Source organism: Oratosquilla oratoria, chromosome 12 (genome assembly GCF_046742065.1).
Source record: "Oratosquilla oratoria isolate Oo_2021 chromosome 12, ASM4674206v1, whole genome shotgun sequence".
In the NCBI taxonomy this organism is placed as follows: domain Eukaryota; kingdom Metazoa; phylum Arthropoda; class Malacostraca; order Stomatopoda; family Squillidae; genus Oratosquilla; species Oratosquilla oratoria.
In genome coordinates, this window is record NC_134788.1 from 56683780 (window position 1) to 56710269 (window position 26490).

At 41.5% G+C, this 26490-nt stretch overlaps 1 protein-coding gene across 2 annotated transcripts in view; it reads left to right on the plus strand.

Moving 5' to 3' along the window:
- The first annotated feature begins 3619 nt into the window (after nucleotides 1–3619).
- The window catches only part of LOC143031826 (pH-sensitive chloride channel 2-like), a 56973-nt gene continuing 34102 nt past the window's right edge, over nucleotides 3620–26490 (plus strand). For both annotated transcript variants that reach the window (XR_012967041.1, XM_076196155.1), the window contains exons 1-5: nucleotides 3620–3775; nucleotides 11471–11698; nucleotides 14730–15066; nucleotides 18971–19138; nucleotides 22195–22634. Coding sequence is in view for 1 of the 2 variants with exons in the window: in XM_076196155.1 (XP_076052270.1) it covers nucleotides 11505–11698; nucleotides 14730–15066; nucleotides 18971–19138; nucleotides 22195–22634 (1139 nt within the window). In the remaining variant the exon portion in view is untranslated. The remainder of the gene's footprint in view (nucleotides 3776–11470; nucleotides 11699–14729; nucleotides 15067–18970; nucleotides 19139–22194; nucleotides 22635–26490) is intronic.

Here is a 26490-nt window from a genome sequence, read left to right on the forward strand (position 1 = left end):
AGAAGGTATCTAATTCTGTAAACTCCATCACTACTTGGTTCTGAACTCTTTAAAAGATCAAGGATCCTTTTGTGTGCAGGCAATCACCACTTCCCGTCTCCACCATCCCTTATACAGCCTGTTTTAGCTACTGGCTTGCGAATTAATTAAACGAATTTCAAAAATTGTATTTAATGTCGCTATTACAGACAGGATAATGTAAAAATATTTCATATTCTGTTGATTCTGAAGCAAAATTCGTATATCACGGTAAAATATTCAGGGCTCCTTTGACCTTCCTTTTTATTATGATTATTTTGTCAGCCTTGTGGGCGGCATGCCCAGACTAGAATTGCCGCCCCGCTAAATGTGCCGCCCCAGGGCATCCACGTACCTACTGACGAAAGATCCTTGCCTTCTTCAACTTGGAAGATCTTTGGGAGTATTCAAGCTATTTGATTACGCAAAAACATACCAGAACAACAACGCACATGCATAATCACCAGGGACCCTGACATGGGGGAGGGGCCAGGGCCCCCTCCCCCATGTTAGGGCCCTGGTGATTATGCATGTGCGTTGTTGTTCTGGTATGTTTTTGCGTAATCAAATAGCTTGAATACTCCCAAAGATCTTCCAAGTTGAAGAAGGCAAGGATCTTTCGTCAGTAGGTACGTGGATGCGTCTGGAGTCGTTAGCTTTGCCCCATGCACCTGAACTCCTGGGACAAGTAACAATCACTGCTGGAAATCGGAGTGAAGTGCGGGACTCGAACCCACAACTAAGGGAATGCGAGGCCAGCACATGCATAATCACCAGGGCCCTCACATGGGGAAGGGGCCAGGGCCCCCGGGGGCCTAGGATCTAACTTTTTTTTTTTAACTTCCTTTGTACTAATTTGATATTGTCCCGGTATTCTCTTTTTACTTTTTCCAAACTCAATTATACTACATTTCTTAATGATGAAGTTCATTTCCCACTTCTGGCTCCATTTCCAGACTTCTTCCAGGTCTCTCTAGTGATTCACAGTCTTCCTCCATACTTACCTTCTTTAGTAGTTTTGCATCATCTGCAAAGAAGTTCATGTAACATTCCACACCTTCATCCATGCCATTTATATATATGGTGAACATTATCGGAGCCAATACCAAACCTTATCATTACTCCACTTATCATTACTTCCCAGGTCGAGTATTTGTTTCTAAGTATTACCCTCATTTTTCTCCCGGTCAAGAAATATTCCATCCATTTCAATAAATTTCCTTGAATACCACCTATTGATTCTATTTTTCTTAATAGCTTTTTGTGTGGTACTTTAACCCATTCAACTCCGATGACAAGATGTCTTGTCATTTGGTCAAATAAAACAAAAAATCATAAAACACCAAAATGTTTGATCAAACACCAGAAAAATATGACGTCAGTCCTCGCTTCGCTCGCAGCGAAGCGAGGACTGACGTCATATTTTTCTGGTGTTTGATCAAACATTTTGGTGTTTTATGATTTTTTGTTTTATTTGACCAAATGACAAGACATCTTGTCATCGGAGTTGAATGGGTTAATAGCTTTTTGTGTGGTACTTTAAGAAATGCTTTCTGTAGATCTAAGAAAGCACAATTTGCCCTTCCGTCCCTTTCTTGCATTATTTATATTAGGCTCGAGTAGAAGCAAATCAATTTTGTGCCATATGATCTTCCGTGTCTAAATCCAAATTGTGTTGGATTCAGAATATTATTTTTTTTTCCAGGTACTTAATCCATCTATTTTTGATAACCTTTTCACATATTTTTGCTACTGTGCTTGTAAGGGAGACCGGTCTATTTTTAGTTGGATTTTCCTTGTCCAATCCTGTGGTACCTTTCATTCTTTGAGTGAGTAATCAATTATCTTATATATTTTGTCCGTTAGTTCATCTAAGCATTCTTTTGATATCCAATTTGCAATTCCATCCAAACCATGTGATTTTCTGACGACAAGGTTTTTTATCTGGACCCTTATTTCCTTCTGTGTCACAGTTATTTCTGTCATTGGGAGGGGAACTTTCTCTCTCTGTATTTCCTCCCAATTTTGTGTACTTTCAATTGTGAATACAGATTTAAAATGTTTGTTCATAATTTCAGCCATTTCTACATCTATATATTCATTGTGTGTGTGTGTGTGTGTGTGTGTGTGTGTGTGTGTGTGTGTGTGTGTGTGTGATTCATCATGGTCTTGGATCACGTGCTGGACTCGTGACCGACAGCTATTTCCCTCCCGAAAGAGAGCTCAGAGGTCATATATGACCAATCTACGGGTAATGATGTGACCTTACGCTCACGCACACACCCAACTCCCAGCCCACGAGAGTTGGGGTGACGAATCGCGGCGCAACGATACTGAGATTATTTCAACCCTAGGTGGGATTCGAACCCGGACCTCCGTAGTGGCAGCGCCGGGAACTCTACCAACTCCGCAACGAGTTGTATATTCACTTGGTCTTTGGATCACGTGTTGGACTCGTGATCGACAGCTATTTCCCTTCTGGAAGAGAGCTCAGAGCTCGTAGGTCCGATCTATGGGTAATGCTATGACCTTGCACACACACACACACACCCAACTCCCCGCCCACGAGAGTCAGAGTAACGACCCGAGGTACAGCGATACCGAAATAATTTCGGCCCTGGGCAGGATTCGAACTGGGTACTGGGAGCACTTCTACTCCCCAGTTCAGCGCTCTACCAACTGTGCCACCGAGTCGGGGTGTGTGTGTGTGTGTGTGTGTGTGTGTGTGTGTGTGTGCACTTTATTATATTTACCTAATTGTAGTGTATAGGAAAGGAGCAACGCTCGGTGGGTTCCGTCTCCTATTTTCAAATCTTTATACAACCTAGCTTCAAATTCATGTGCAGCTCCAACTTAATCTATATCCTTGATTTCCAGTTATCATGTTTAGATTTTAACTCATTCAACTCCGATGACAAGATGTCTTGTCATTTGGTCAAATAAAACAAAAAATCATAAAACACCAAAATGTTTGATCAAACACCAGAAAAATATGACGTCAATCCTCGCTTCGCTCGCAGCGAAGCGCGAGCGAAGCGAGGACTGACGTCATATTTTTCTGGTGTTTGATCAAACATTTTGGTGTTTTATGATTTTTTGTTTTATTTGACCAAATGACAAGACATCTTGTCATCGGAGTTGAATGGGTTAACTCATGTATTTCTTGAGCTTGGCCTAAATCACCCTCTAAGCTATTTCACATTTTTAAGCATCTTTATGGAAAACTGATTCTTCGCATTCTTCAGACAAGTTGTCCTTCTTAATTTGTTCCTGTGCCCTATGTGTGTGTATGTGTGTATTCATTTACCTAGTTGTATTTTACGGGAAGGGGAGCTATGCTCGTGGTGCCCCGTCTTTATATCTCATTTTATCTAAACTATTGTATTGTGTGTGTGTGTGTGTGTGTGTGTGTGTGTGTGTGTGTGTGTGCGCGCGCGCGTGTGTGTGTGTGTGTGTGTTTACGATTAAACATATCCGTTTACATTTTACATAAAAAAAAAAAGAATTACATCATCCAACCGACGTCCTTATCAGGTGACAAATCCCTCATCCGCAGTCGACATGACGTCACCACGCGTTAACCATGGATTGTGCAGTAGCTCTAATATTCCTTCTAATAGGAATGATAAACTCGGGGCTTGGCATGATAATCGCTACCAGCTTTTGAGTGGCAGTAACCAGGACGCCACGAAGCAACTAACGTGAGGGCGACAAACACCAATTCCGCCTCAGTCACTCTTCGACCACGGAGCCCGCAGTATGTAATTCTGTTTACAGTTGTCGCCTTACAACCGCTCGGGCTGACTGTAGTGTTTGTATAGTATTATGAAGAACAAGAGATAATTATCTGGTGTTTTATATAACAACAAGTTCAAAGACGGCCACTTCACGGAAGGGATTTGATCGTACAGTGAGAATGTCAGTATGAGGATTTGACTGAAATTTGACCATGAGAATGCGCGCACGCACAGACAGGAAAGGATCAACGGATATGGGCCCAGTCTCTTACTCTTCGGTTATCATGTGTGTGTGTGTGTGTGTGTGTGTGTGTGTGTGTGTGTGTGTGTGTGTAAGAGGGAGACCAGACAGAAGGTGGAGAGACGAGATCGAGAAGTTTGCAGAAGTGGAATGCTATGAAGGAGGCCTTTGTTCAGCAGTGGACTCAGGATGGCTGAGACCAGCACTAATTCAGTATCAACTAACTTCTTAGTAGTTTTCTCTATCTTCCGAACAGACTTCTTACAATCAGAAGGGAGGTCAAACACGAGGATACCGAGATCCATGATATATTGCTAAGAAAATACTACACAATAATACGAATTACGAGCTTTCGGTTGATGCTTTCAACCATCTTCAGTCGAGAATAGATGCTAATACAGAAAAGGGGGCTAACACTTTAAGTGCAAATTTTTTGTTGAAAACATGGTACTAGGAGAGGCAACATATACTGGCGCTCCGTGGGAAGGGACAGTTGGTATCGCAGACCCAGCAACTCCAAGCAACAACAGCACCCCCACGGAGTTCCCGTAGACATACTCCCAGGACCGCGGACATAATCCCACGGAGTTCCAGCAGACATCCTCCCAGTATCGAAGACATAATCTCACCAAATAGCAACGGGCTAACCCTACGCAGTTGCGTAGGGTTAGTCCGTTGCTATTTGGTGAGATTATGTCTTCGATACTGGGAGGATGTCTGCTGGAACTCCGTGGGATTATGTCCGCGGTCCTGGGAGTATGTCTACTGGAACTCCGTGGGGTGGATCTGTTGTTGCTTGGAGTTGTTGGGTCTGCGATGTTCTTAGGATGTCTTTGAACAGTAGAGTTCTTATGCAGAAGGAGGGTACTAAGTGCGTCGGTCTGTATATTGATAAGAAGGGTTTGTTGTGAAATGTAGACTTTCTCAAAGATGTGTAGTTTTCTGTGATTGCTGCGTTGTCTAAGTATTTTCGTGTTATCCATCAAGTGTTGTCTTGTAAGGGTTTTGCTGTGAGTTTGATTCATATGTTTATGTATGCTGCCCTCACGAGCAGGCATTGTAAGTCTCCTGCATAGTGAAGTCATAGTAACACCAATGTAAGACACATTATTAAGAAGTTTGCAACCTTCTTCGGGACAGAAAAAATTGTATATTACATTGGTTTGTTTGAGGGGACTGTGGTCTTTAGACAAGTTGTTCATTATAAGGACGGTTGGAGACCTTGGGGTTTTTGTAGTAGATAATGATGGTTAATTTGTCTTGTGGGTTTGTGCAAGTGGTGTTTCGTGTGATTATTTCTTTCATGACGCGTTCATCCGCTTTGTAAGCAGGTATCATTTGGATTTTGTAATAGAGTAAGTGTTTATTGCCTCTCCCAGTACCATTAGGTTAAGAAAAAAAATTACTTAGAATGTTAGCCTCCTTTACTGTATTAGCACCTATTCTCGACTGAAGATGGTTGAAAGCATCAACCGAAAGCTCTCATTTTGTAATATTGCATAGTATTTTCTTAGCAATATACTATCGATCTCGGGATCTTCGTGTTTGACTTCCCTTCTGATTATAAGAAGTCTATTAGGAAGATAGGGAAAACTACTAAAAAAGTTAATTGATACCGAATTAGCGCTGGTCTTTAACCAAACTTGTTCAAAGAGAACTTACTGCCTATATATTCTAATGTGTAAATATATATATATATATATATATATATATATGTATATATATATGTGTGTGTGTGTGTGTGTATATATATATATATATATATATATATATATATATATTGGATGAATGGTTTAGACAGATGAGAGTGTGGGTGGAGAAAGAATAAGCGAAGATGGGCTGGAACTCCTTTATTGCTTATACGTTTCGACCGACTCGGTCTTCTTCAGTAAGCTGTCTACAAACAGCTTGAACCTTAGAATTATTCACACTCGAAGACGGGGACATGGACAGGTCATCCAGCTGGCTATCTGGGGATTCCCATTCCCGTACCATGTATATGTTTCCCAATTGCATTTATTATCAATTTACTTGCTGCCTTCGATAAACAAACGAAACCTTCCCTGTCATTGTTATTTTCATAAGAATTAATATAGGCAGCTTCAACAGTCTTCCTCATGTCCCTTTTTTAATCACATGTGTAGGACCTCGACCCCATCCCAGTGGGGCAGATGTCCAGACTGGTTAGAATGCTGAACAAGTGATTTAGACATCCTGTGTGACCTCAAGTCTCGTTTGTGCTCGGCTATGCGTTTCTCGACGCCTCGACCTGACTCGCCGTAATAAGAGGAGGTGCACCTGCTGCAAGGAATGCGATAAATGGTACTGAGGACGTTTTTGGGGACAGTCCCTTTATATTCTTGGTCTTGACAATTTTTCTATATTAGAATTGGATTATGTAGTGGTAAATAGGATTATGATAGGAAGAGTTAAGGATGTACATGTGCTAAGGGGAGAGGGTGGGGGAATATCAGATCATTTTTTGGTGGAAGGTAAGCTGAGAGTGGAGGATAGATGGAGAAGGAGGAAAGGGACAAAAGGTAGGGAGGTTCTTAGAGTGAACTCCTTGAATGAAAAGGAAAAGGGGAAGGAGTACGAAAAGAAGCTGAAGGAGGAGTGGGAGGGAGTAAAGGATAGAGCAGAGATGGGTGTGGAGGAGGAATGGGGATGGTTCAAGGAGGGAGTCTTAAAGTGTGCAAGGATGGTGTGTGGAACAAGAAGGACAGGGGGAAATAGAAGAAAGGGTAGTGAATGGTGGGATGAGGAAACAAAGAAGGCTGTAGAAGAGAAGAAGCGAGCATTCACAGATTGGTTACAAAAGAGGACAGGGGAGTCATATGAGAGGTACAAAGAAAAGAAAAGAGAAGTAAAGCAAAAGGTAAAGGAGGCAAAGAGGAGAGCAGATGTGAAATGGGGTAGGAGTATGACAGAAAATTTTGAAAGTAATAAAAAGATGTTTTGGAAAGAAATTAAGAGGAAGAGGAGGCGAATCAAGTAGGGAAGAAAAGGTAAAAGGTACAGATGGAGAGTTGATAATGGAAGAGATGGCAGTGAGGGGAAGATGGGCAGAATATTTTAGGGAGTTGCTGAATGTGAAGGAGGATAGGGAAGGAAAGATAGCTGCAGTGGGAAATGCGAAGAAAATGAGAGTGATGAGTGAGGAGAATGGAGGAGAAATAAGGAAGGATGAGGTGAAGGCAGTTGTAAAGATGATGAAAGCAGGTAAGGCACCTGGTCTGGATGGATGTCATGCAGAATGTCTGAAAAAGGGAGGTTCAGTGATGGTAGACTGGTTGGTGAGGTTATTTAATGTTTGCTGGAGAGAGGGTAGAGTACCGGAGGACTGGAGTAGTGCCTGTATAGTTCCTCTTTACAAGGGAAAAGGGGACAAGTGTGAATGTAGTAGTTTCAGAGGGATTAGCCTGTTGAGTGTAGTAGGGAAGGCTTATGGGAGGATCTTAATTGAGAGGATTAGGAGAGGAACAGAAGGAGTAATTGGTGAGGAACAGTGTGGATTTAGGACAGGTAGAGGTTGTGTAGATCAGATCTTTGTGGTAAGACAGATATGTGAGAAAGCTATAGGAAAGGGGAAGGATGTTTTTTGGGCTTTCATGGATCTGGAAAAGGCTTATGATAGGGTAGACAGAAAGGCACTGTGGGAGGTTATGCAGATTTATGGGATAGGAGGAAAGCTTTTGGGATCTGTCAAGAGTTTTTATGAGAGTAGTAGAGCATGTGTTAGGATTAGAAATGGAGAGAGTGAGTGGTTTGAAGTAAAGGTGGGACTTCGTCAAGGATGCGTTATGTCGCCCTGGCTGTTCAACTTATACATGGATGGGGTGGTGCGAGAGGTGAATGCTAGGGTAGTGAGTCAGGGATTGGAGATGGTTAAAGAAAATGGAGAAAAATGGGAGGTGAGCCAGCTGTTGTTTGCGGACGACACTGCGCTTGTGGCAGGGTCAGAGGAGGGATTGAGGAAGCTGGTGGCAGAGTTTGGGAGAGTATGTGATAGAAGAAAGCTAAAGATAAATGTGGGTAAAAGTAAGGTGATGAGATGTACAAGGGGTGAAAGTGGCAGTAGACTGGAAGTGAACATTAAGGGAGAGCGACTGGAGGAAGTGGATAGTTTTAGATACTTGGGTGCAAATGTAGCAGGAAAAGGTGGAGTGAAGGTGGAGGTAGAATGTAGATTGAGAGAAGCGAGTAAATGCCTTGGTGGTTTAAAGAGTGTAATGAGGAATAGACATTTGGGAATGGATGCAAAGAGGAGACTGTATGAAGGAGTGATTGTGCCAACAGCACTGTATGGGGCAGAAACGTGGAACATAAGAGAAGAAGAGAGAAGGAGTCTGAATGTGTTTGAGATGAGGTGTCTGAGAAGTATGGTGGGGGTTACTAGGCTAGATAGAGTGAGAAATGAGGAGGTGAGGAGGAGAACAGGGGTGAAAAAGGATTTGGGAGATAGGGTTGATGAAAGAATATTAGGATGGTTTGGACACATGGAAAGAATGAGTGAAGAAAGACTAGTAAAAGAGGTATGGAAGGCAGATGTGGAGGGAGTGAACATGAGGGGACGTCCTAGGATGAGGTGGATGGATGGGGTGAAGGGGGCTTTGGGGAAGAGGGGAATGTCTGTTGAGGAAGGAAGGGAGAGGACGGAAGACAGAGGTGAGTGGAGAATGGTTGTATATGGATGATGTTGTGACTGCATGAGGAGGAATGGGCGGGGTGGGTGGGGGGGGGTGGGGTCGTATGTGTGAGTAAATTTTTGACGCAGCCCGAAGGGATTTCTCCCCGTCCTCGCCTTAGATGCAAAGGGGGACGGAGAGGGGGGGTCGCCGATTAAATGAAGCGGCCTTGCTGTGGATGTACTGTGTCTTGCGACACTGCTTCTGACCCAGGGCGGTGGGCAAGGTGCAGGGATGACCCGTCATCCAGGAGGTGCTCAGATGAGAGGAAGGGTGGGAGGGGTGTGGAGTGTATTTAGGGATGAGATGGGTGGGAGTGTTTTTATGCCTTTCCCTTTTTGGCTACCTCCCTTGGAAGGGGGAAAAAGCCTTGGTATATGTATGTATGTATGTAGAATTGGAAGTCCTTGCTATTTTCACCCCACCTTTCCCAAGAAGTCTGTCTATGCCTTCGGTTTTCCTAGAATTGGGAGCCAAAATGTATTGTATTTTATTATTCTGGGACAATTGGGCATTTGGTCTCATGAATATGTTCCTAGCTACTTCTTTCAACTTGTTAGTCATCCCCCTGGATATTTTACTTTCTTAAAGGCATTGGTTAACTAAGTTAATTCATCTTCCAGTGAGGAATTTTTGGAAGATGAATTAACTTACAGCCAGCGGGATGACCTGTCCATGTCCGTCTGCGAGTGTAAAATGGTAAGGTTCAAGCTGTTTTTAGACAGCTTACTGAAGAAGACCGAGTGGGTCGAAACGTATAAGCAATAAAGGAGTTCCAGCCCATCTTCGCTTATTCTTCCTCCACCCACTCTCTCTCTCTCTCTCTCTCTCTCTCTCTCTCTCTCTCTCTCTCTCTCTCTCTCTCTCTCTCTCTCTCTCTCTCTCTCTCTCTCTCTCACACACACACACACACACACACACACACACACACACACACACACACACACACACACACATATATATATATATATATATATATATATATGTGTGTGTGTGTGTGTGTGTTTGTGTGTGTGTGTGTGTGTGTGTGTGTAAAGTTCGCGTATACGTATGTAACTCAGGCATACATATAAAAGTAATTGTGCTTAACTTATATCTCTCCTGATGGCTGAGTTGGTAAAGTCACTGTCCATCTTTTTATGTATCGGTTAGGTTCGAGTTCTCGGCCTGACAGCGTCTCAATTTCCGAATATGCTTCCATCGAGCAACATAGCCCTGTTAGTCTCGATCGTGCTTGCAAGGAATTGAAATGAAAATAAGTTAATGTGGTTGATAAGATGAATATCTGTGTATTGGGGACAGTTCAGGCTGTTGATATATATATATATATATATATATATATATATATATATATATATATATATATATATATATTTGTATATTCCTATATTTACATATTCACATATCTATTTATGTATTTACATATTCATGCATCTATATATTTACATATTTATATATTCATATATCTATATATGTATTTATGTATGCATTATGCATGTATATATATATATGCTTATGTTCCCTGTCTTACTGTACGCCTGTGAGATATGGTACAAAGTGCCTTTGGAGAATTATGGGATATCTCTGGAGTGAATTCATAACAGACCAGATCCTGTGCTGTGAGACTCAGTCTAGGCCAATTACCAGCTTAACCCATTCAACTCCGATGACAAGATGTCTTGTCATTTGGTCAAATAAAACAAAAAATCATAAAACACCAAAATGTTTGATCAAACACCAGAAAAATATGACGTCAGTCCTCGCTTCGCTCGCAGCGAAGCGAGGACTGAAGTCATATTTTTCTGGTGTTTGATCAAACATTTTGGTGTTTTATGATTTTTTGTTTTATTTGACCAAATGACAAGACATCTTGTCATCGGAGTTTAATGGGTTAATTCGTGAACATCAACACCGGTTATGGGCATGAGACACGTTTCCCTGACGTTGATCCTACTCACAGGGTTGTTTCCACAAGAGACGACTCTCGATGGTAGGAAAGGAAGGAGGCGCGAACAGAACTCATGGTTGTGGCAGGTTGATCGACCCTGTCGAGAGTTGATTAGAAGGTTGGCTGAATGGGAGAAAGTTGATAGAAAGACCATATGGGGACTGGCGCCGGCGTTTGAGTGAAAACAACGCGTTCCCTGGCTTATGCCTCTGTGACAGCTATGCAGCTTGAGTGAGTTCATTTGAGTAGAAACGACTTAAGCTACAATCTTTTATTTTTCGAATCTCCAAATGTCAAATTACCTTTGCGTCATATATTGAGAAGCTGAATAACAAACTAAGAGAAGTTAACCCATTCAACTCCGATGACAAGATGTCTTGTCATTTGGTCAAATAAAACAAAAAATCATAATAAAACAACAAAATGTTTGATGATCAAACAGCACCAGAAAAATATGACGTCGTCAGTCCTCCTCCTCGAGGAGGAGGACTGATGACGTCATATTTTTCTGGTGCTGTTTGATCATCAAACATTTTGTTGTTTTATTATGATTTTTTGTTTTATTTGACCAAATGACAAGACATCTTGTCATCGGAGTTGAATGGGGTAAGCATATTTGTGACAGGTCTAGTGGGTCCGTTCTATTTTGTATTTGGCAACCGTTGCACTATTTTTCATGGTATACGTATTTTACTTTTTGTATTTTACTTACTCAATTGTATTTCGTAATTAACCCTTTCCTTGCGCTGGTGGTGGCCAGAACAAACGTACAAATGACCAGTTGTGGAGACTGGTAATTGGAGACACTTTGACGAATCTATTCGCCTTTCTTTTACAGTCAGCAGGGCAAAGACAGACGTCTTCCTACAAAGATGGGAAGGAGAAGAGGAGGAGGAGGAGGAGGGAGAAGAGGAAGAGAAGGAAGGGCAATAATAGATAAGAGAAACGAAACCAACGTCACCATTACCAAGAACATAAACAAAGCAGTGAGGATGCAGAAGGTACTTGGTGGACAGGCGCTCGTCGCTTTGTTTATCCTCGTCTGTCCTGCGATGGTCCTCGCCAGGTACTGTACTCCCCGATACATTTGGCACTTCACTTCGTCCATCAGGGCCGGCCGTAGGCTGTGTTTCCACCGAGCGAGTATCGTCAGATTCTCATCAAGCGTTGTGAGTTCGTTTGGGCAGAAACGACTTCGGTTACAATCTTCTGTTTTTTTTCAATCTTCATATGTCAAATTGGCTTTGCGTCACGTATTGAGAAACCGAATGGCGAAATGAAAGGAGCGAAACCTTTACAAATGTTAGACAGATTGTTGAAATGTTCTTAGGGAAGTCTAGAATGTTGTAAACAAAGTCTTCTTCCAGCTATTCGAATTCACAGCATTTGACGAGAATCGGCCCTGACTCGCTCGGTGGAAACGCAGCCTATACCCTACACACGCTCAGACTTTTACTCAGACTTGTCTGCAGAAACCATGTATGCGCAGACAAGTCTGAATGTGTGTAGAGGAGATTTGTGGTCTGCACAGACCAAAATCAAAGACCAGAAAAATATGACGTCAGTCCTCCTCGCTTCGCGCGCTTCGCGCGCGAAGCGAGCGAAGCGAGGACTGACGTCGTATTTTTCTGGTCTTTGATTTTGGTCTGTGCAGACCACAAATCTCCTCTACACACATTCAGACTTGTCTGCGCATACATTGTTTGTGCAGACAAGTCTGAGTAAAAGTCTGAGCATGTGTAGGACCCTTTAGTCTGTGCGCTCTAAGCACCCCATTCTCGGCTTGGTATTAGTGATTTACCACTAGTCATTCTGCCAAATCAACCTTAGCACATGGCCTCTCCGTTATGTGCTATTTATTTCTTATATTCTGTATTTAATTAAGGAAGCTGTTAACTACAATGATTATAACGTTTTAGGATGAAAACAGTGATTTGAATAAATACTATGGCATGTGGCAACAGCGCCTTTTCCCACTGTTGCCACGCCGAAGTGTCATAGTTGAGGCGGGGGGAATGGGATGGATAATAATTGTTACAATCCTAAGAAATTATACTCATTGTAATATACATCTTCGTTTGCTATATACAGAATATATATATATATATATATATATATATATATATATATATATATATACACATATATATATATATTTCAAATGGCACATAGATGGGAAATAAGAGAGAGACGGGGAGAGGCATGTTCTAAGCTTGGTTTAAAAGAATGACTAGTATTAAGTCACGACGTGTGCCACATCCTAAACGGACCCCTTGGAGCGCACAGGCTGATAGTAAATGCAACAGGGCAACAGGGGATATAAAGAGCACTGGGAACCCTTTGACCTCCCCTAAGCCGTCTTGTTGCCTTAACCCATTCAACTCCGATGACAAGATGTCTTGTCATTTGGTCAAATAAAACAAAAAATCATAAAACACCAAAATGTTTGATCAAACACCAGAAAAATATGACGTCAGTCCTCGCTTCGCTGCGAGCGAAGCGAGGACTGACGTCATATTTTTCTGGTGTTTGATCAAACATTTTGGTGTTTTATGATTTTTTGTTTTATTTGACCAAATGACAAGACATCTTGTCATCGGAGTTGAATGGGTTAAGACCGACCTTGTTGGCGAGGCAATAATGGAATCCCCTCCCAACGGGTCCCTTCTCAGCTGATTCGAATTTCTGTTCATTACACAATATGTTTTCTTTTTTATTATATGCCAACGGGTCCCTTCTCAGCTGATTCAAATCTCTGTTCATTACACAATATGTTTTATTTTTCTATTGTACGTCAATGGTCAGGTTAGTTCCAAGTCAGGTGAGGAACAATTTATATATGAAAGTTAAGAGGTGGTGTCCAGGTTATGCCACTCTGTTGGGAGCGGTGGAAATGATGGAAGAGGAGTGGTTCCTGTCTGCAGTTGGCGGACCTGGATTCGTGGGAAGAGGCTGACTTTGACTTCGGAGATGAAGAGAGAGCAGTCAGGGGGCAGGATCAGGAAGGGAAGGCACCCCTCGATCCAAGACAGCGCCAGGGGGAGGGTGTGTTTTTAACCCATTCAACACCGATGACAAGATTCTTGTCATTTGGTCAAATAAAACTAAAAAATCATAAAACACCAAAATGTTTGATCAAACACCAGAAAAATATGACGTCAGCAGTCCTCGCTTCGCTCGCTGGCGCGAGCGAAGCGAGGACGACTGCTGACGTCATATTTTTCTGGTGTTTGATCAAACATTTTGGTGTTTTATGATTTTTTAGTTTTATTTGACCAAATGACAAGAATCTTGTCATCGGAGTTGAATGGGTTAAGGAAGTTGAGGGTTATTTCGGAAAGGGATACAGTAAGATGTTACTCCCCTCTTCCTGAGGCGAGTGGCGCGCTGAGGGACATAAGAAAGGGCAGTAGCTCTACACTCCAGGAGGTAATGGTACAGGGGTTGTTGTGCCGCGGCCCTTCAAATTCTGCAGTATTCATGATCATCTCTCCCTGCATGTAGTACTTGCCACTCACAAAGATATCCAAGGCGGATCCTGTGGAAGATAGTTTCCGTCCGTCCACCAGGTGGCAGGTGAATGGCCTCGTACCTAGTGACGAGGTATTACCACAGTGCTGAGTACGAAATAACATTAAGGCTGTTATGGTCATCCCTGGCCATCATTCTGGTCTTCTTGATGGTGACACCCTTGACCTGTGTGATTATGGGCGCCAGGCAGAGAGGGGATCTGTGGGGAAGTGACCTGTTGTACAATAATTCTATTCTCAAATTGGCGATGCCCTAATTTTTTTTATTATTATCATTATCATCATTATTATAATCATTATTATTATTATTATTATTATTATTATTATTATTATTATTATTATTATTATTGTTGTTATTGTTATTATTGTTATTATTGTTATTATTGTTATTATCATTATTATTATCATTATTATTACTATCATTATTATCATTATTACCATAATTATTAGTATTATTGTGAATATTTATTGTTATCATTAACATTGGTTCCTAAGTCCACCATTATGCTCTCCTACTTATTATTATTTATTTATTTATTTATTTATTTATTTTTTTTTTGTAATAAGATTCGTTTCAGAAGATGGGGCCGTATATAACACACCCAGAAGACAGAATTCTGGTCCCTCAACTTCTCCGATCTCAGGAGAAGATTTCCACTCAGACCCTTTCAAGCTGAGAGACCCGTTTGGCAGTGTCAACTCGGTTGGTCTCAGGGGCCACTCACAGGACCTCAGCGGCCCTGAAGAGGCCACAAAGAAATCCCTCGGGGGGCCGACGGGGCTTCCTTCTCAGCTGGGGAAGACAATCAGCTCGTCACACTTTTCGCGGTCGTCGTCGGAGTCAAGTCGTCAAGGATTTTTCTTACGTCATCACTTCCATCCGGCAGCTGAAATATCTGAGGAGGTAAGAGGGAGAGTTTTAGGCAGGGAATGGGTTATGCCGATGAATAGGTAAACACAATAGTGCATTGATAGTCCCTGAAATTTTGCCCATTCTCGTTAATTTGCGTTTTTGGGTCTTGAGGTTCATTTGGTTCCAGTCATGTATTCTGTTTCTTTTTCTTTTAACAAATTACAATTTCCTTGATCTTTTATTATCATTGTGATTTCTACGTCGTCTGCAAACATGTTAGCGTAGCTTGTTCTTCCCATCAAATCATTCATCAAGAACATTAATGGTATCAGTGCGCTAAGTTCTTTGGGACCGATCATGGACTTATGGGTGCAACACTCAGGTTGTATGCCAAGTCCAGGAGAATCTTGAAATGTGACCTGCCAGGATCCCATGTGATGAAACTCAGGAATGATTCACGTGCTTAGGCGCGTGCGGTAAGTCTCCAGTCAATTAGAAGTTCTTGGCACCCCTAAGAATCTTGGGGAATTGTAGAACTGTGGAATACGTTCAAATGTGAGACTCTGAAGGCTGTGAACGATTGTATTTAGAGCAACCAAGGTCGAGGAATAGTGTAAAGTTGCGTGGGACACTGAAGAAAATAGAGATGAGTCATACTCCCATGAATGCTGGGGACCTGGACCAATACAGGACTTTGAAACTAGAGACCTCACGAGGAGGGATGAAAAAGGTATGTAATGGAAATCAATGAGGATGTTGAGGGTCATTACAATGCGACTGACCTTAGACCTGGTGACCGACCCCTCTAAATCCACCAAGACTCAAGGCTACTAAGACTCAGGTAAGCACTATCCGAACAGCTAATGGATTACTTTCAATAGTTGTACATGGCTGCTTCTCTGAGCGGTCAGCTTCCCAGCCAGCGTTTGGGTGATGCTTGCCGATTCAATGGCAGATGAAACTCCACCTTCTCTAAAGTTAGAGAGGCTTTAAGTTGGAGGGTGGGAATGCATTTGGTATTTGCAACGTCATTATGGAGTCACTGAAAGATAGAAGTGAAATCATGATCTATAGGTTGCATACGGTGCTGTCTGCCGTGTGATAGTCCGGTGCCAATCCCTCTGACTGCAAAGAAGGTAATCGTCCCAAACTGAAGGGGGAGAAGGGACCAGCAGAACTTAACCCATTCAACTCCGATGACAAGATGTCTTGTCATTTGGTCAAATAAAACAAAAAATCATAAAACACCAAAATGTTTGATCAAACACCAGAAAAATATGACGTCAGTTCTCGCTTCGCTCGCAGCGAAGCGAGGACTGACGTCATATTTTTCTGGTGTTTGATCAAACATTTTGGTGTTTTATGATTTTTTGTTTTATTTGACCAAATGACAAGACATCTTGTCATCGGAGTTGAATGGGTTAACAAATGCCATGGTGATATAATACTCGGTGTGCTTGGGAAAGTGATTTTCCATCTGTTACTGGTTCGGGTTTGATCCCATCTGCTGAAGTTCCAGAGGCTGTGTTAGTCAACAACTGATCAGACCTTAGAGCTTCGTGATTTCGTGGAGCGCCAACGTGAGACTCAACAGGGGTTGCTTGCAGCCTTTGTTGACCTTAAGAAGGTGTTTGATTCGTGGGACTCCTTTGAGGATTACAGGCCTTGTGCCTAGCATGTTTTCTGAAAGATGGAGCTGTGGTGTGTGGAAGAGATGTACTTTGATTCTTTTGTATTAAGGAATCAGGCAGGGGTGTATTCTCGCCCCGATACATTTCCATAGCTGGATATTTGATGAGTTGTCGATCAGTGTCACTGACAACACTAAAGTAAGCACCCTTATCTTTATCGATAATGTGCAGCCTTACCCCTATACATTTCATTAGCTGTATGGGCTGAATATTGGATGCGTTGTCGATCACTGTCATTACGGGGTAACTATTGACTACACTAAAGTCATCACCCTTGTCTTTATCGATAATGATGTGCTTCTTGCGGAACTATTGGGGATTGTGGTCGCAGCCCTCAAATTACTGCACAGGGAGATGAAACCATTGGAACACAATTTTTACTGGACAAAGACAAAGGTCCAAGTGTTTCGGGGTTTACTGAACGATTCTTTCGATCTGTCCATGCATGTAGCGAGGACATTGAGGTCCTGAGAAATTTCACATGTCTTGATAGTGTTGTGTATAACAGTGGTGAGTTATGTCTTCTCTTTTTATGCATGATGGGAAGGAGAAGGAGGGTCGCTGATTAAGCGAAGCGGACTCGCTGTGGATGTTCTGTGTCTTGCTACATTGCTTCTGTCCCAGGGCAGTGGGTTGGATACAGACATGACCCATCATCTAGGAAGAGCTAAGATGAGAGGGAGGAAGGGGTAGTGGAGGGGAGTGGAATGGGTTGGAGTAGGTTCGTGCCTTTGACTTGGCTACCTCCCTTGTAAGGGGAAAAAGCTCTTGGTATATAGATGGATAGGGTCATGTCAGGAAGTCCTTTACAGCAGAGGTTCTCAACCTTTTTCCTTATGCTCCCTGTGCTTATGTCTCGCTGTTCTTCATCCTCCTAGAAATCCCATTACTAATTAATAGAACCAGAGTGTATCTAGAAACTATCACTAGTTTTTAATTCATGGTCCTATTTATGAACCACTGGGGACCACAAGGGCACATTGAACCATGGGTTGAGAACCACTGCTTTGCAGGATTGATATAGAACATGATGTTACTAACTCACTCGACTGTAGTATATGGCGTGGCCGATATTTATGTAGGTAGACTAAGATTCGAATCTTCAAGGTGTTTTGTGCTCCCTGTATTGTTGTGCGGTTGTGAGACATGGACATTGAGTACCAAGTGCCTTCGGAGAATTCTGGGCTGTCGTCGGTATTACTTTAACCCATTCAACTCCGATGACAAGATGTCTTGTCATCGGAGTTGAGTGACTGCTCCGTGAGAGTTGGTTATAGTCAATTACAAATAGAATTTGCAAACTTCAAGTCTGGCTGTATGTTGATCCCACTCACAAAAAAAAAAAAAAAAAAAAGTAGGGAAGACAAAGGTGGTGCTCACAGATTTTATGATTGGAGTAAATTGAAGGATCCTGACAAGAGCTCTTTGGAATAAGAATGGTGGCTACATGAGGGTTTGGTTGGAGAAATCGTAGAGAATGGTCAGTCCGTGAAAATGAAGCGACCCTCCTTACCCCAAGTGTATGACTCCCATTGATAACAATGAAAAATTCACACAATCCACCTATCCTCCTCTTTCTTGTACGACAGTAATTGTTTTTGAATAAAAACTTTACAGGTTTTATACTAATGATCTTCCAGTTCTGAAAATGAATAGAATTTTGGTAAGATGTTCATCTTTTCAAGGTATTTAGACTACTTGTTTTTAACTGCCCTCTCCCATAATTTAGCTATTGTACTGGTCAGGGATGATTTTGGAGAGAATGGCTTCACGGAAGAAGGCGTGACCGAGTCAAGTGGCAACGACTGGTAGAAAATGTCGATCCCCCACAGAAGCAAGAAATTGCAAAAGAAAAAGCTGGCCAAAGACACGGGCCTGTAGTACACAGGATTCTACTTATTTCTCCTTTATGAACTTATGTTACTGTGCTTTCACACATGCGTTCATGGTGGCAGAAATGCATCATGGGTCACCTGAAGAGTTGTCACCTCAGAACGTCCACCTGAAGATTCATCACCCCAGGATAACTCACCTGAAGAATTGTCACCCCAACCAAAAACACCTGAATAATCGTCACCCCATTTAGGTTAGGTAAGGTTAGGTCAGGTTAGGTTAGGTAAGGTTAGGTAAAGTAAGATTAGGTTTGGTTTGGTTAGGTTAGGTTAAGTTAGGTTAATTTAGGAATAATTACCATAGGATATCCCACCAGAAGAATTGTCACCCCAGAGTAGCCTACAGAAGCAGTTATCTCACTATACCCACAGGAAGCACAGTGGCTCTACATGCAGCTTACTGACTCGACCGTGTACGACCGGCAAGTGGGACCCCCTCAATCACCCGTAGCAGGATCTGGGGACCAAAGCATGTCTCCTCTGCAGGTCACTTCAGCTGTCTATGTCTACTACATCGGTGACATCAACTCCCAGGATGCGGTAAGGTTAAGTGTTTAATTAGAAACTTAACTAAATGCATTTGGCTAGGTATACTTAGGTAGATCAACAAGTTTTAAGGAACAAGTATAATGCCTGTTTTGTTTTTCCATGTTAGTTTAGACTCATGAGTAGATTGCTTTGAACTTTGTATGCTTAATGTCATATGGTCTCCCACCTTGTCCACTGAAAACCAAATGTAAGATGCCGTAAAGAATTAACAATTCAGCAAAATATGAGGAATTTGAGAAAAAGTATAAAACAATATTACACACATATGTAAACAACATATATCTATTTCAAAATAATTGTCTGGAGAAATATTGTATAGAAATTTAATTACGTGTTTCTTCATGTACATCATTAAATTGGTAGACTGGTTATTTAGATTTTTTCTGGATGTGATTTTGTTAGTCTGAAGTAGAGGAATCATAAATGCATCTGGTCCTTGAAAAACATTAATGAATCTGTTGAAAAATTACCCTTACTGCACAGAAAGATGAAACTGTTGGGACATTAATTTTCCTGGACAAAGACCAAAGTCCAAGTGTTTTTGGGGCTAATTGAATGATTCATTTCAATCTGCCCATCCATGTGGTGAGGACATTGAGGTCCTTAGAAGCTTCACGTGCCTTGATAGTATTGTGTATAATAGAAAAGAGCAGTTGAAGGTATATTTTACAAAAAAAAAAAAAAAAGGCATACTGTGGGATAATTAACTGCTTCACAGTTGTTACTGGCATGAGATACATCAGCATTTAGATTTGAGCATTTGCCAGGCTTGCTAGACCATGGGCACTCAACACAAGATCTGTATTCAAACCTAGGCCATTCTAGTTAGAATTTCTTTGGGATGCCATTACTACCATTCTGATCATCTGATCTTACACCATCAAACCCAGAGAGAAATAGATGTTGGATTTCCCCATCAATCATCTATAAATGTGAATGACTGCTGCATGTCTTGCAGTGTACTCTAGAACATATGTACTGTATATTTTATTCAATAGAATGATATTGGTTGAAGCTTAAGTTTGAGGCTGACAAGGTGTGGACAAGATTGATGAAGAAGATCTGTTTGTGTAGGGTGAAAGACTATCAGGAAGATAGTAAGAAACCTAAGAAGACAGATTTTTTGAAGGACATTAGAAATATGATTTTTTATGCAGAGGCAGTTTGTGAAAAAAAGCCTGGGTAGACAATATGAATTCATTCAAAGTAAATTTTTGATAATTGGAGACATAGACAAAACCTCATAAGCACTGCTCCTGTCCCATATATTGCAAGTAGGTAAATGATGTTTACATTTATATTTTTTCTTTCAGTACCCATCCATGCTTATATATTGATGATCCAGGGAGACATTGAATTCCTATTTCAGCCCCATCTCCACTTTCAACCGTTCAGTCTTTTTCCTAAGTATCTTCATATAAACCCCCCTTCTATGCACAGCCTTTGCACACCCCAATAGCTTTCCTATCACTATACATCTGATCTCTGCACCTCAATCTTTTACCAATTCTCTCATATGACCATCCTAATTCATAAGCATCTTAGATCTATCACATGTCCCTGCAGTTTTCACTTAATTTCCCTTATGATGAACACTTATGCCTAATACAACCACTCCTCGTTTAACGACGACAATTATGACCAGCGCGCCGTCGTTAACCGAATTGGTCGTTAAGCGAAAGTGTATACATATACGTACATGTACTGTATGTACAATGTCCAGCAATACATGTATCTTTATTTTCGTGTATTTCCCTCTTTTATACAGTACATTAAAGCTTTATTTACTCTTTATTTACGGTGGTTATGTTCCCGAAATTACCCTATATGACCAAATCCGCGTATGTTGACATTCCATATTGAATACCGGGGTATTTTTTTTTTTTTTCGACCATGGGCGCAATATAGCAATAGAAAATTAATTATTAATTTTGTAAATTAAAATGTATCAACGTAATATGCAATTTTGTGGGCGGAAATGAAAGTACCGGTAAAAAATACCTTGCTACAAGAAAATATGCTAATGAACGAAGTCGGTAGCATAGGCTCGGGACGCCATCTTGTCGTCTGCCAACGTCTCTCACGACGACGACAACGAGGACGAGCCGGATGACATTAAATTTGCAGGTAATGATTTATCAAACACAGGTTAGGTTAGTTTAGTTTAGGTTAGGCGAATTTATCATCCTTTCATTTCCTCGACATAGGCATCTATTATAACAAACATGGTGTACCATTCGTCCGACATGACTCCGTTACTCACGAAATTTGTTTTAGCATCTTTTTTTTTATTTCCGCTCACAAAATTGCATATTACGTTGATACATTATAATTTACAAAATTAATAATTAATTTTCTATTGCTACATTGCGCCCATGGTCGAAACTAAAAATTTACCACTACCGGTATATATTGTACCCCAGGTAGTTTTTGCAGCTTGCAGGATGGTAATGTAGACCTAAGCTTCAGAACACTTTACCTCACAGCTAATATCCACCGTACAAGTTCATTTATAACATCATACAAATTTGCCTCAGCCAACTTAATTATCGTACACGACGTCGTAACTTCGGGAGATTTACGTTAAACGACGTCATAAAGCCCGTCGTTACTCCGAGTTGTCGTTAACCGAGTAGGTCGTTAAACGAGGAGTACCTGTATACTCTTCCATACCTAAAGCCCCCTTACCCTTTTACCACCTTTTCCTCTATGGTCTTCCTTATGTAGATTATGTATTATTTTTTTCTGAATGGTGTCCTTGCTTATTGAAACAGCTTTGTGATTTTTAAAGTCCTTATTATCTCCTACCTTTATACAGAGATGCAACACATTATTTCTTCTAGACTTTAAGAACTTTTTCCGTTATTCTGTACACTTCAAAAACCCACAGTACCCACTCCACTATGCTTTCTTTACCTGTTACTCCATCTCCTGATGCCTTCTCAATTTTAAGATTATTACAGAATTTTCCTGTTTTCCTTTTCTTATTTCCCTTTTCCTCAAGTATTCCCTACATAGATGTATAAAACTATGTACATTATTGACAGAAATACAACACCATTATGCATATAACACATGCCTGGCAAGACCCTCGATTAGCCTTTGTCAACCTGACACGAGATGTTGCCAACAATGAAACTCGCCATACTGATGACAGTCCTGAAGTCAAGCCTGATGCACAATCCTTGGATAGTAACCAGTCAGGTGGTGACCAGGAGTACCTCGATTTTGATGGCAACCTGAAGACCCGCTTGCACCCTGATGGCCATAAGGACACTGCAGCCATTGTCAATGATGGGTTTCATGAGTATAGTAATAAGGAAGAAGAGATGGACACATGTATCACTGGAGGGGAGGCTGAGGCAGACCTCATCTGGCTTCCCCCAGTTTATGTGGTCAATGAGGCTGCTGCCCAGATCACTGGCATCCGGCAGAAGGACGAATATGTCACAGTGTGCTCCAGAGGGCATGTCTTCTATGAGTACAGGTAAGACAGGATTGTGATGTTAATGTAGTCCTTTTACCATAGTGGAAGTCTTTGTATATTTAACTGTAGATACTATATATGATTTTATGTAGCTGGATACTCAGAGCTAAGTCTTAATAAGTCAAGATCCTCCCCTAACACACACACACACACACACACACACACACACACACACACACACACACACACACACACACACACACACACACACACACACACACACACACTGACTCGATGGCGTAGTGGTAGAATTCGTAAATGCTGCTGCAGCAGTCTGAGTTCAAATCCCACCTAGGGCTGAAATAATTGGACAGGGAACTCGGACGGCGGCGCCGACGCCAGGATTACAATCACCAAAGTTCAGAAAATGGTAGGAGGCGTAATAGTAGAGAAAGGTGAATAAACGGAAAAATCTTTAGTGGGAGGTAAACTGAAATGAGAAAGTTAGAAAGGAAGCGAATTCTAGTTGAAGAAAAAGTATGTGTAGATGTTTGTGCGTGGGTCGTGAGAGGTGTGTGTATGTATCTTACGGGAAGTGAGTAGAGTTCACTTTCCGCGTGAGAACTCTGAATTCTGAATTCTGAATTCATAGGAAAGACCACCCGCTTGCGCGGGATCGGTTTTTGTGGGAGGGGAAGAATATCTGTAAGAAAATGAAAAGATAGTAGTGTATAAAAGAGGGCTATTGCCACCGGGCGAATTAGCGAGCAATTTGTGGCAGGTGGTGGTCGTGGCTCGAGAGAAATGGACTGGGAGCTTGGACGGCGGCGCCGACGCCGGGATTAGGATTAGGATCACCAACAAAAGTTTAGAAAATGGAAGGAGGCGTAGTAGTAGAGAAAGGTGGAAAAAACGGAAAAACCTTTAGTGGGAGGTAAACTGAAATGAGATGTAGTATAAGAGAAAGTTAGAAAGGAAGTGAACTTTAGTCGAAGAAAAAGTAAGTGTAGATATTTGTGCGTGTGTCGTGGCTATGTTCGTGAGAGGTGTGTGTGTGTATCTTACGGGAAGTGAGTAGAGTTCACTTCCCGTGTGTAGAGCGCGTTCCTGATAAGGCGGGCGGTGTAAACCCGCCTGCCGACATCAACGAAGAGGTCGGCCTATGCCAGACCGGTAGCAGCAGAGGAGATATATCTCCTCGCCACCACCGGCGAGCGTGTAGAGCGCGTTCCTGATAAGCCACAGGTGGGGCCTGAGTAGCCTGCTTTTCCCCAGGTTGGGTTTGAGATCCTGTAGAGTTGATTCAGTGGCGGTGCGAGGGGGGGCGCAGGCGGGCGGGTGTTGTATTATCCTTCTCCTTCCAATCACAATTCTGAAAGCAGAGAATTACGTGAGAACTGATCGTCTCTGTTAGGCGCCGTCCTTTTAAATTAAAGGAGGCTGGTGGGAACCCGGGGAGCTTCCCCGAGTTTCTGATTGGCTGGTCGAGACGTCTTTGCAAACTATGCTTGCCAACTACAGCGAGTATAAAGGCCCAGCTCGAGTTGTGTGACGGCCAGTCTGGTTTTGACCAGCGGCGCGTCACCACAGTGTCCCGCAAGGTTCGGCATTGGCTCAAATCATGTTTGCCATATATATATAAATGACATGGATGAGGGAATGGAGTGTTATATGAACTTCTTCGCAGATGACGCAAAAATACTAAAGAAAGTACAGAGGAAGATTGTGAATCATTACAGATACACCTAGACAAAATCTGGAAATGGAGTCAAAAGTGGTAAGTAAACTTCAATATCAAGAAGTGTAGTATAATGGAGTTTGGAAAAAATAAAGATAGAATATCGAGAAATTATAGAATTGGTGAAGAAGTCAAAAAAGTGAACTCTGAAAGAAACCTTGGAGTGATAATCAGAAAAGATATGTCACCGGAGGACAAACATATCAATAAAATTGTCGGAGAAACCTTCAACCTGTTAAATTAACCCATTCAACTCCGATGACAAGATGTCTTGTCATTTGGTCAAATAAAACAAAAAATCATAAAACACCAAAATGTTTGATCAAACACCAGAAAAATATGACGTCAGTCCTCGCTATGCTCGCGCTTCGCTGCGAGCGAAGCGAGGACTGACGTCATATTTTTCTGGTGTTTGATCAAACATTTTGGTGTTTTATGATTTTTTGTTTTATTTGACCAAATGACAAGATATCTTGTCATCGGAGTTGAATGGGTTAAAGTCAATGTAAGTGGTATTTGACTATTCGGACGAGGAAATTATTAAAAATATTAGTTACACTAATAAGACCAAAACGCATGCAGCAACACTAGCGACACCCAGTACTAAAAAGAATATATATATAAAAAAACACACACACACACACATAGGACAACGACAAAGATGGCACCAACTCTCTCCAAATTAACACCGAACAAAGATTGTCCAAATTGGAACTACCAACTCTGGAACAAAGAAGAGAAAGAGATCTACTGACTATACAATCATGAAAGGAATGGAAATCCTAGATAGAGATAGTTTATTAGAATGGGGCAACGGAAAAAAGAGGACATGAAAAGAAACTCAAAAAGGATAATTACAGAGGATTTCTGAAAAAGAATGGCTTCCCACATAGAGTGGTGGATACCTGAAATAAATTAGATAGGGAAACAGTACTATTCAAGATTTTAAGAAAAAAACTTGATACTGAGATACAAAGACGGGTTACCACGAGCATAGCTCACTTCCCGTATAAAAACTAGGTAAATACACACGCACACACCTACTAACCATCTACAGGATTATGAAAGGCAAGGAACTCCTTGATAAAGAGGACTATAAAATGGGACAGAAGAAAAAGAGGACATGCAAAGAAACTCAAAAAGGACAGCTACAGAAGAGGCCTGAAAAAGAATAGTTTCCCACACGGAGTGATAGATAGCTGGAACAAACTGGACGAAAAAATAGTGTTAAAAAAAAAAAAAAAAAAAAAAAAAAAAAAAAAAAAAACGGGTTACCATGAGCATAGCTTCCCTTCCTGTAAAATACAACTAGGTAAATAACTGCGCTGCAGGTTGTTACTCCAACCCTCATGGGCGGGGAGTTGGGTGTGTGTGTGTGCGTGTAAGGTCACAGCATTACCCATAGATTGGCCATATATAAGCTCTGAGCTCTTTTCCGGGAGTGAAATAGCTGTCGATCATGAGTCTAACATGTGATCTAAGACCATGGTGAATCACACACACTCCTTCAATCCTGATGGCTAAGATTCTGACCTTAAGGGTGTTCCAATTGAGAGTCTGTTCAAACTGGAGTTTACTCCTTCGGTGCATAAAACTACCTGTCCTAGGCAATAACAAAATTAATTATGTCAATCGGTTAAGGTTGTTAAGAGGGGTCCGAGTTCTCATGAACATGAAAAATAAATTGAAAAAGTGGACTTCCAGAAAATGAAGGGTGACCTCATTGAAAGGTGTTCAATGAAAGAGGGTGGCACATTTAAAAATAGAATTTGCATGTGAAGGGGGTGGGGGCTAATAACAGACTATTCTTTATTCTTTTCAGTTAAGTACTTGACTCAGGGAACAGGGTTTCAGATGATTGATACCCAGTTTAGTTCAAAGTCTTCTGCTTGACTGAAAATTATCATATGACAGGAAACTATAACTTGTGTCGCTGTGTTGAGAGTTAGAATAGTCTTGCACTTCTTTGGTGCAGTGAATAACATTTTCATTCATAAACCTTTGATATGTGATTCCATCTTGCATTTAATCATGACAGTATATTGGATAATGTCATTTGTCAGGGACTAGCCTTTGTTTTTGAGTTGATGTATCAAATCTCGGCCGTGATTTGAACAATTCCTTCAATCCAATGGCCAATGTGATGATTCTGCCTTTAATGGATTTCCTATCTTCACT